This window comes from Drosophila rhopaloa, unplaced genomic scaffold, assembly GCF_018152115.1.
Source record: "Drosophila rhopaloa isolate 14029-0021.01 unplaced genomic scaffold, ASM1815211v1 contig_178, whole genome shotgun sequence".
Taxonomy (NCBI): Eukaryota; Metazoa; Arthropoda; class Insecta; order Diptera; family Drosophilidae; genus Drosophila; species Drosophila rhopaloa.
The window spans coordinates 7,327,075-7,337,805 of record NW_025335059.1 but is presented as its reverse complement, the minus strand read 5'-3'; the positions used below and the strand labels follow the sequence as shown (position 1 = coordinate 7,337,805).

The window sequence follows — 10,731 nt, the reverse complement described above, 5'->3', positions numbered from 1 at the left end:
AGAAGTTTTGAAAAACAGGATTTAACAACGGAAAATTACATTTAGCACAGGACGCGACATTCTGCCTCATCCTGTTTCCTTCGAGAAAAAGGAAAATACGGAAGAGCGCTGCAAGTGGAGAAGGGGAAAATGGGCCTGGTCAAGGAGGCATGAATAAATGAAATGCGCTAACTTTGCTGGCCTCAAACAAAGGCGAACTAAACGCGGATGTAAACGTGCACTTTCCCCTCCCGCATCCAAAAAACTTTCGCCATGGGAAGTGTTGAAATAAAAACTTGAAATTCACTTCCGTTTCCGGCCAAGGCTGATTGAGCTCTTTAATAATGCATTCGTGCCCTGGCTCTTCTCGGCAAAATTATAATTGACAACGCAAAACCCGGGAAACTCAGCTCGAAAACCTCTCAGTGCCGCTGTGGATAGATTGTTGCTGTTAATAGTTTTGAAAAGTTTTCAAAATTAATGAATCAACCATGACGCGCACACCCACACACATTAACCCCTAAATGACGTCATAAAAACATCGTCTAGGGCAGGATGCCGCTTTTGGGACTCATATCCAGGCATTACAACATTGTAAAACATGAAAATGTTATCATTATAAAGTAGAAAAACCTCGCGAAAGGGAGCGGAAAATTCTAGATTTTCCTGTGGATATCAAGGGGGTGGATTTTGGTGGGAGAAAGGGGGTCTCTCATGAATTAGCACAATATTCCTTTCTATTTTCTCTAGACAGACAACTTTCTTTCGCAGCTTAGTAAAGATGCGTTCGATATGGGTGGAAAGTAACTTTAAAATACATTAAACTCGCTCACATCTCACACAAAATTTGTGTCATATCATTAAGTTTACATTATTCATAATAATACAAGCATATAGTGTTAAAGTACAAATATGGTAAGCACATATCCTAAAAACAGCATAAAATGTCAACAGAAAAGGCGGAAAAAGTAAGTATTAAAAGAAGAAGTAAATCATACTAGGGACATGTTTATATTGGTATTTAAACAAAAATAAAACAAAAATGTTTAAAAATGTTTCAATTTGTTTGTAACTCAAGCTCAGTTGTCTAGTCCCTGTATTAAATACTTCGATTTAATAAAATGTCGTTGCTTAAAATGTCAAAGTTGTGAGCAATTTTATTTATTCCTTACATATTTCTGTGTTAATCTAAAATTTTGTTCTAAATATGTTTGTTTAGAAACCATTTAGGAAACTAATCTCCTTAGACTTAAAAATTTCTAATCTATTATGTATATCGTACGTGTAATTTTTACAACAACATTTCGATAACAAAATTTAAATTTCTACACAACAGTCAGAGTATCAACATCATTATAATGTCAATTTATGTAATTGCAACATTCTGTGCTGCAACGGGAGCTACTTTTTTTGTTCTAGGTGCGATGGTCCAACAAGATATATCATACAGAAAAATTAAGGCCATCATGGTTACTGATCCTTATGTTTTCCAGTGTCGCAAACATATTTTTAGTGCCGTAAGTTCCATCGTTTTTATCTTATAGTGTTGTAATAGACTTTATGTATTATAGCTAGCACTTTTTGGACGGTATGCTACAACTTCCATAGTTGGTAATGAAAACGAGAAGAGAAATAGCTTAGAGGGTGCTACTAACAGAAAAAGATCAATCGATTTGCAAGATACTGGAAGTGTGTCCTTATTTGAGCAATTCGTACTGTGGAGTCGGACAAAGGCATTTAATGTAGTAAGTGGAAATTTGAATGATGGGAAAGACGATAGCTAATGAAAAAGCTTTTTAAGATCATGTTCATGACTTTTTCCGTCGGTCAACAGGCAGGTGACAAGTATAAGGCAATAGAGCATGTGGCTGGAATTATGAAGTATGGCTTTCCGGGAATGGATGAAATACGTGTTTATAAAAATTTTGTACTTTCATACGATCGTCGTAACCGAATTGCGCATTGGGTGTGCGAACACATAAATAAGGACTGTTTACTGTTGAGAGATCCAAAGACGCTGAATAAACCGAACTCCTACATACCGGATAATTCCATATCGCCAATATTTAGTGCAACTATGCGGGATTTTAGGAACAGCGATTGGGTTGGAGGTCATCTGGTCTCACCACAAAACTACAAATGCGACATGGAAAAATTTATGGAAGCCTACAAATTTCCCAACATTGTACCCATCGATAGGGGACTAAAAAACAACATTTGGCTACGCTTGGAAAACTATGTAAGGGAACTCGCACTAAAGTTCGATTCCGTCTATGTTTATACCGGTCCTCTGTTCATGCCGCAAAGGATTACCTTCAGAAACTGGTCTGTGCGTCATCACGTAATGGGCATGAACACTGTTGCTGTGCCAACCCACTTTTTCAAAGTCATCATTTGCGATCAGAATTTTGATGGTGCTGGACCTATGATGGAAGGCTTTGTTGTGCCCAATGCCAATGTCGACACGGAAATGGAATTGCGATCATTTTTATCCGACATTCGGGATATCGAGCATTTTGCAGGACTTAAATTTTATGACGGTCAGCAGCGGGATAAAATAGATATGGTAGTAAATGTGCCGTCTATGACGGATCTTCAAGATTAAGAAAGCTGTGATTAAAATAAACATCCATTGTTAAAGAATAATATATCTCACACCTTGAATTAGTTTACGCAGGATGAGGGCTTAAATAATACATAATTATTTAGTAACACGGTTTGTTTGCCCCAATCTTATAACTTTCTATCTATAATAGGAGATTAAAAAGTCAACCCAAAATTAATATTATTCATAAAATGTATATTTATTAGAAAACATTTATTATCCATTTACTTTACATTCCACAATTTTTAAAGCCCATTTTTAAACCTCATAATATTTTTCTTTTAGAAGAAATAGCAGAAATACCCAGCATGAAAATGTGATTCGATATACTTAAGATATATTAAGACTTGACTTTCTGCTAGCAAAGACAATCTGGCCCAGGGTGGTGTGGGGTATACGTCTTAGCCCGTAATGCCAAGCTAAACGTTATTTCACACGCCCCCTGTTTTATACAAGCAAGCCGCCTCTTTCCGCATTCACATGCTCCCCTTGTTGTTGCTGCTGTGCTAAGCAAAACAAATGAGTTAAAGGGTTTTTACTTGCTAACTGGTGGCGCCACCCAGAAAACCAAACCACCAACTCATTGTGCATGGTCTGGTTGGCAGTCGGCTCCAGGCCCCTTGGCTTTCGAGGAGCCAGGGACCCCGGCATAATGGCCCCAACATAATGTGCACATTAGTGTTCGCACATTTATAGATGTGTATATGTGTCTATGAGTGTGTGCTGCATGTTTACGGCTGTCTCTGTGTGCGCCCAAGGAGGTGGTGGCAGGAGCGAAAAAATCACTGAAAATATGTGGCACAGAATCACGGCACATGTGCAACAGTAACAGGAGCAGCAAAAGCAAAAGCAACAGCAACAGAAACAGCAACATAAGCTTATACAGCATCCGCAGCATTTGTGAGCTAATGACATTATAAACATGAAAACTCCATTAATATTTTTTTGCTGTTGATTATGACGTTGCTGCTATTTTTTATGGTCGGTGTTACTCCTTTTTTCCAGCTGCAACACCCGCCAACAGAAATTTTCACTCTTTTAGTCTGGTTTTCCATTCCTGATTTTTTTCTTTATTTTTTTTTTCGGCTACAGCATAAGCATATGAATAGGCCAGGGATTGTAGCGGAGGGGGGCGGGGGCGGTGGAGGAAGCAACCATTTCTCACACTTTACTTTGGTTTTCCCATAATTTATTTGATTTATTTACACGCACCGCACGCGGCTGCTGACAAGTAACTTGGCCAAGTAACTTGGGCTTCATCTCCTGCTTTCCACTGCCTTCGGGCGGAGGAAAGCTCTAAAAGTGTTTTGATGCTTGACAATTTTTTCAAATTAAAGAACAGCAAAAAGAGCAGCTTCTTGCTGCTCAACTCACTTAATCGGGCTGGTGGAACTGGTCCAGGTGGTTCAGGGTGGTGCCACCTATGGTACATGAGGTGCCACTGCTCCACTTGCCCCATCATGCGTTGCCAGTTCGCATGTATGTGATGCATACTTGATGGCAGCTTCTCCGGAAATGTGTGGGCCATTGGCGAGGAATATGATCAACATCACCGGCTGCCCAGATTATGGTTTATTTTATGGCCAAATATGTTAAGAAAGAGATATTCACAGAACAGCAAATCTAGTTTAAGTAAAGAGTGATTTACCTAAACAAATATTTTCTGTCTATTTCAACTACATTTTCTTAAATTGTTTCAACACATAATCTTTTTTTTTTTAAATTATATTAGATAAAATTAAATGTTCAATTTTGCTAGTGACAAATATTTTTATAAGAGTTTTAAGTTTGAAAAGTAAGCTTTCAATAAAGATAACTTTTTTGTTTCGAAAAAACATTAAATTTAAAATTATTTCAAACTCTAAAAGCTGATAGTTGGTATAAACTCATGAGACTAATTATTTTTAAAAGCATTTCTAAACTCTTACAAGGGCCTAAAACCTTTGACCATATATACACACCCATTGAATTTTGATTGTCGGTGGGCCATTGGGAACAGTCATTGGCGTTTTCATTTCATTTTTATTGCATTTCTGGGCGGCTCCTTTCAGTAGGCGAAACTTGTCTGTCTCTTTTCAGTGCACATGCAATAAGTTGCACTCCATTAAGCGGTTTTTAATATAAAAATCCAGGCAAGGAAAGCTAGCAATCGTCGGAGATTCTTTGGCTGAAGGCAGTTACAATTTCATTGGGGGTATTTTCATTTCGGTTTTCAAAGGCAGCCCTTAGCCCAACTGCCTTAGCGTCGTCGATAATGGCAATTGAGTGTTGCATTTGCTTTGATTTGCTTCTGGCTTCGATTGGACTTGGGTTTCGCTGGGGCGCAATTCGCATTTCGCATTTGGCATTTTGTTTTTATGCCCGCTAAGCTTTTGTTTGCCTTCGCCATGCTCCGCTTGGCTTGGCTGGCTTGGCTGTGGATGCAGTTGCAGTTGCAGCTACATCTGCAGCTGCTTCTGTTAGCGGCTTACGTCGGTTTCGATGCCCCGATTGGCTACACTTTCACCCCACAGCCCTAAAGCCCCTTGGCCCCTAGATTGGAACCTATCCCTTTTGGAAGCGTTTGAGAAATGTTATAGCGGCTTAGGGATTTGCGGTTTTGTGTTATTGCTGCCGCCACAACCGCTGAGTGCCTTTTGGGCGCGCCGACTGCCGCCCTGCTTTTGTCAATTTGCTTGGCGCTACCAAAGCCACATCGCACATACGCACTGTTGCCGCAGGGCATACGAAAGCCCCAAATGAATTCGATTTCCGCCAATGCCTGATGCACTTACTCAGACCAACGGTTCAGAACATTTGTTTCGCTCACGAAAAAAGGAGATCCATTCGTAGAGCAGTTTCGAATTAATCAATCCTGGTTTTATTTTAAATTGAGTGGACAAATGGTTGCTTTACCCTGCGATCGAACGAAAATACTGATTTAAATTTCGTGGAGCTGCTAATATTGTTAAGATGCTTAAAAAGCTAATACCACGATTAAATAGCGTTAATGAAAACTTGGGTTTTATTTATATTCTTTAAACAAACTACATTTCGGCGATCTGAAATAATCATACACTTAAATTCAAATCGAAAGGAACTTCATTTCCTGGCAAATGTTTACATTAACGTTAAAAATGTTTAAGCAAAAAAGAGTATATTTCTGACATTGCAATAGCTCTCCAACATTATTAGCTTCAGCCAACTATTAAACCGAACACGTAATAGTCGGGTCAGAGGTTGTGAGATTTGCCAAGATACTGTTTCACCTTCTGCTGCTGCATTTCCCATCAATATTTCCGTAATAAATCCGACGCATTGCGCTAAAAGCAGTTAATGCACTTGAGAACTTGGCAAGCTGCTTTGTGCATGCGGTCAAAGGACTCAGCAGGAGCAACAACAGCAACCTGCTACTGCAACTGCAGTAATTGTTATCGCTTCTTGCTGCTGCATTGGCATTGGTTTTCATTGTTTGTCTGCCCAACAACTTGATCTTCGTACATTGACTAACTGGCACTTCGAAAGCATAAACGTTACATGACATTACTGTTTCGGAAAAGTGAGAATTAATTATATAAAGTGGATAATCGATGGTTTCTGTTACAACTAATACGAATTTGACACAACTGTAATAATGATTGATTGATTTGTTAATCAACGATTAGAGTAAACGTCTGACTATTTTACCTTCAATGATATTAAATAATTTAATTGTAGCAAAACGGGTTTAAATAGAATATCAAAGTTTAAATTTCATTTAAAAATAGGTCTTTGGCTATACATCATTTATATATTTAGTATACATTTGTTTTAAAGCCAATATCATATTAATTTTGTGTAAAAGGTTTTGTTATTAACCAATTTTTTTATGACATTTTATTTTTTCTGAATATTTTTATTGAAGTCCAAATAAAATTCCACTCTTATTGTAACTTTTCCTGGTTTTACCCGGCAGATGCAAGGAAAATTCAATCAATCCCCCAACAAAGCTGAGGAAGCCTGGCAGTGACCAGAAGCCCCTTTTCGAACGAACCCCCTGGAAATCGCAGAGTCCCTGTTTTCGACTGTCCCGCCCAGCAGGTCACTTATATTTCAGCACTAAATGCTGCACAACACAATTCATTTTTGTGCAATTTCCCGCTGTGTGCCAAGCTGACACTCGCCCACACCATACAGACCCCATATAGCATTTTTATTTTTGGTATTTCGACTCGTGCTTTTTTTCTGCTGACCGCCTTTTTGGCTTTGGCCAGTTTTGAGCTGCTGCAATAGCTGCTTGAGCTGCGGTTAGCTTTGGTTTGGCTGCCCCCTTTTTTTTTTTTTGTTTTTATGCCGAGCTTCGGTTTTTTTTTATAGCCCTACTAGCTGGCCGTATTCATTTTGGTTGTTTTGTTATATATATTTACAGAGCTTATCTTTGACCACACGTATGTTGGCAGAGCAAAATTGTTTTTGAAATTGAAAAATTGCAATACAAGCTGAGCCGGGGGTCCGGGCGAAGCAGCCACTACTGAATGTGCAGGGGACGCCGTAATACAAAATAATGCGAGCCGAACCCCCTCCGTGACCTCTGACCTCTGCTCTCAGCTCTCCACTCTTGGCCAAAGCGCGGCATTTTTCTTTTGGCTTTTAGTTTTGCCTTGCGCCCATTTTTTGTATAGCTCGCCGCTTACTTTTATTTTCTTTGTTTAGCATTTTCATTTTTTTTTTCCACTTTTTGTATTTCTAGCAGTTTTTCTTCTTGTTTTGCTATGAAATATGCAGTCAGAAGCGAAGAGCACAGCTCGGAAAAAATGCTTTTGTACGCTGGCATCTTTTTTATACTTATATATTTTCGCTTTTCTTTATTTTTTATGTGAGTTTTTTTTTACAAGGATGCTGCAGGTGCTCGGGGTGCATCTGTCCAGAAGTTATGCACATATTTAAATAAAGTACGTCGAATAAAAGAAGATAGAATAATAAATAAATGATTGCCAGAGAAGACACAATATTATCATTATTATTGTTTAGCTAGTGTAACATGATCTCTAGGAAAGTTTAATCGATTTGTATTCATTGTATCCGTGCAATACGGCACATGAAGCTTTTGTATATAATTAGTTTTTAATTATTATGTTAAATAAATTATAAATTATGTTACTGTTTTAAAAACCTAACTATTATTAAGTCTCATTTATTTACTTAGAAGAAACACATGTTTTCTTACTAGATAAAGCTGTAACCTTTTGTCAATCCCCAATCAAAGTCTATTTGATTAATAATCGACCATACCTACACCAACCCAACCCCAAGGCAAGCCACGAATGGCGGAATGAAATTTACAAAATATCCGGACACGTTTTGGTGTAAACATGGGCACGAACATTTTGTCCGGCCATTCCGGCTAAAATAGAAAATAAAATTAGCAAATAAATGAAAAGCCTGACAATTTGTTGATGCTTTTTCGATGCTGAGCGGGGGCCGAGCTTAGATGAAAATTAATTTCCAATGTTTTCCTGCATCTCTATCCCTGCCATGGGTGTGCGTATGTCGTTTTGTAAAATTAAAATAATTTTAATTACGTTTGGCTGCATGGAAAATTGGGAAATTTGCCGCAGTACGAAAGCCGATGTGAGTTGGTCATAATTATGCAATGCGAGGATTTTAAAACGGCGTTCGGCTAACCCATTGCGAATAATACTCTAAGCCCCGACATTTTAGCAAATTGTTACGCGAATGACGCGGCGCGGGGTTAGCGGCGTATCAAAGGCGACAAAGCATAACGGAATTAATTGTGCGCATTAAAAGGGATTGCGCAAACATTAAAAAGGGGATTTCTGAAAAAGCATTCAAATGCCAGAGACAAACCAAACCAAATACGATAATGAGCAATTCACTTGCATAATGCCCGTTCGCGGTTTGCAATACCTCATAAAAAATTCAACACAACAATGCGGCTACACAGTAAATGCACAAGAATACCATACATCCGTATTAATATCTAAATCAATTGAAGGGAAGTGTTATTGATTATCTTTCACTTGCACGCGTGTTTGCGATGGTTTAGTGCTTGTGGACTGGCCGGCTTAAATAAATAATTTCCGTTTATTATTTTAGACATGTCTGTAAGCCTATTTAAATTATCAGTTGATGGGCTGGAGAAACATAAATCATTTTATACAAATATTGTTACTAAAAAGTTGTATTTACTTTATAAAATTAAAATATATATTTCTTTGACCTTTCTATTTTATATTTTCTAGACCGGTTTAAATTGTACTTTTGCAACTATTTTTTGAATTGAAATTGAATTGTTTTATTAAAAAACTAAAATAAAATTCTTTACATGAAATTAAATCATCCGATTGTAACATTTACATTTAATCAATTTTATTGTGGATATACATTTAAAATATTTGCATTGTGAAATAGTAACAATATAAAGTTTATTTCTACCAACGACTTTTAGGCTAAAGTCTCTTATCCTCTTTACCAGTTTTGGAAGTGGAGCTCCGATTTCGGCTGTGATTGGCTTGACCACTCAGATTCAGATTCAGACAGCTTACCAATGCAAACAATCGGCGATGGTTACCAGGGTCAAGTATTTGGTTAAGTGCAAGTTGAAAATTGAATGATTGTAGCCCGATATGCAATGCAATTCGAGTGGCTTGTATACTGATTCTGACTACGCTCGTGGCCTCGTATAATTGCTTGTCGGGTTCCGACTCCTTTGCAAATGCAACAGTTTTCTTCCCCTGACCCGGTTGTATACCCTTTGGTAGCATCCGGTAATGGCGATTTCTTAAGGCTTAAGCAACTCAAAATTTGAAAAACTCTTTCTATTAAGTTTTATGATCATTATCTTCCTAAATGTGATAAGAAATACTAATAGTAAAACTCTACTTTGTATATGTAATTGATTTACATATTAATTTACTGATTTATTATCTCACACTAACAGAACTATTAAAGTTCATGGGTTTTATTTTTAAAATTACCTCGTATATCACCAGAAAACTTGAATGTATGTTAGGGTATTTCTCATTTAATCTCGAAGACCAACCATCTGTTTTTATAGTGCGTCAGTGTTCTGTATTCTGTATTCTGTCCAGTCGAGGCGACAAGGGGCAAACGATGAATGCGTGGCATTTAAAACAATATAAACGTCGGCCGCGCACGAAGACGACGGCAGTTGCGGTCTTGGATGCCAGGATCGCATGGGGATGGGTCCTGGCTATCCGTATCCTTTGCACGGCCAGAGGCATGACCACCAATTAACGCAAGGCGATGCCTCCTTTCCGCTGGCAGCATAATGTGCGCACACACGTCTGCCTGTCCCCGTCTCTTTCTCCGACTCTATGCCCCTCTCTTTCACCCGTCTGCGTGGGTGCATTGTGGTTGTCTCGCACATGTGTAGACGGCAGTGCATTGTGTGTTTTCACAGGAGAATGCAATTTAAATTGCATTAAAATTGATTGAATTCATGAAACGCAGTAGCCTGGGCCGCTTTTCCTAGCCGCTGACTGCATGCATGAGGCCGGGCATCCTGTCAATGGATCTCAGGATTCCCCTTTGCCTCGGGGTTCCACCTTACCACGGGGTTTCCCTCCACCACTCCTCAATCCGGGCACCTCCTTGGTCCTCCGAGTGTGCTGTGATTGCTTTGTGCAGTGTTAAGTGGGCAGCCTGGTTTTAAAGTTGTTTATACACAGACGTCTTAGCAATTCACTTAACCTAACAGAGGGCTCGAAATAAGAGGAGCGTTTAATTGCAAGAGTTAAGTATACAATAGAATATATTAAGTATAAAAATTATTATATATTAATGTGCAAAAAATATTTTTAAATAAAATAAATAAATTTCTCAAAACTAAAGATACTTCTATCTCACTATAAAAATACAACATTTATAACCACTATATAAGATCTAAAAATAATTGTTGTCCTTAGACGAAAATTCTTAGATTATTACAAGGCTCATTTTTCGGATATTTAAAAGGGAAGTCAGCTAAAGTCCTAAGTATTATGACACGAAATAGTTATAATAAAAATATTAATGTCGTTGTTCTGGGGAGGCACAATAGAGAAAAATGTGAATCCTTTTATAACACAATGGTTTCACTCTGTGGGAAAACGGCATTGTGTGGGCCGGCACTTGTCCATCACAATTCCATTAGCGGCTGGTTAAAG

General features: G+C 38.3%; 1 protein-coding gene across 2 annotated transcripts; it reads left to right on the top strand.

Annotated features, from left to right (window-relative positions):
- The first annotated feature begins 1,137 nt into the window (after positions 1–1,137).
- LOC108052461 (endonuclease G, mitochondrial) lies at positions 1,138–2,627 on the top strand. Of its 2 annotated transcripts, XM_017134839.2 has the most exons (4): positions 1,138–1,257; positions 1,399–1,496; positions 1,551–1,724; positions 1,781–2,627. In XM_017134839.2, the coding sequence occupies exons 2-4, from the start codon at positions 1,404–1,406 to the stop codon at positions 2,582–2,584; spliced, it is 1,071 nt and encodes a 356-aa protein (XP_016990328.1). In that variant the 5' UTR covers positions 1,138–1,257; positions 1,399–1,403; the 3' UTR covers positions 2,585–2,627. The 2 variants fall into 2 exon arrangements, with proteins under 2 accessions (XP_016990328.1, XP_016990327.1); XM_017134838.2 differs by having other exon boundaries at positions 1,138–1,496.
- The last annotated feature ends 8,104 nt before the right edge of the window (positions 2,628–10,731 follow it).

Coding starts and splice junctions, on each gene's coding strand:
- LOC108052461 (XM_017134838.2), top strand. CDS start 1,338: ATGTCAATTTATGTAATTGCAACATTCTGTGCTGCAACGGGAGCTACT. Junction 1,497..1,550: donor GCAAACATATTTTTAGTGCC/GTAAGTTCCATC, acceptor TATGTATTATAG/CTAGCACTTTTTGGACGGTA. Junction 1,725..1,780: donor GGACAAAGGCATTTAATGTA/GTAAGTGGAAAT, acceptor AAGCTTTTTAAG/ATCATGTTCATGACTTTTTC.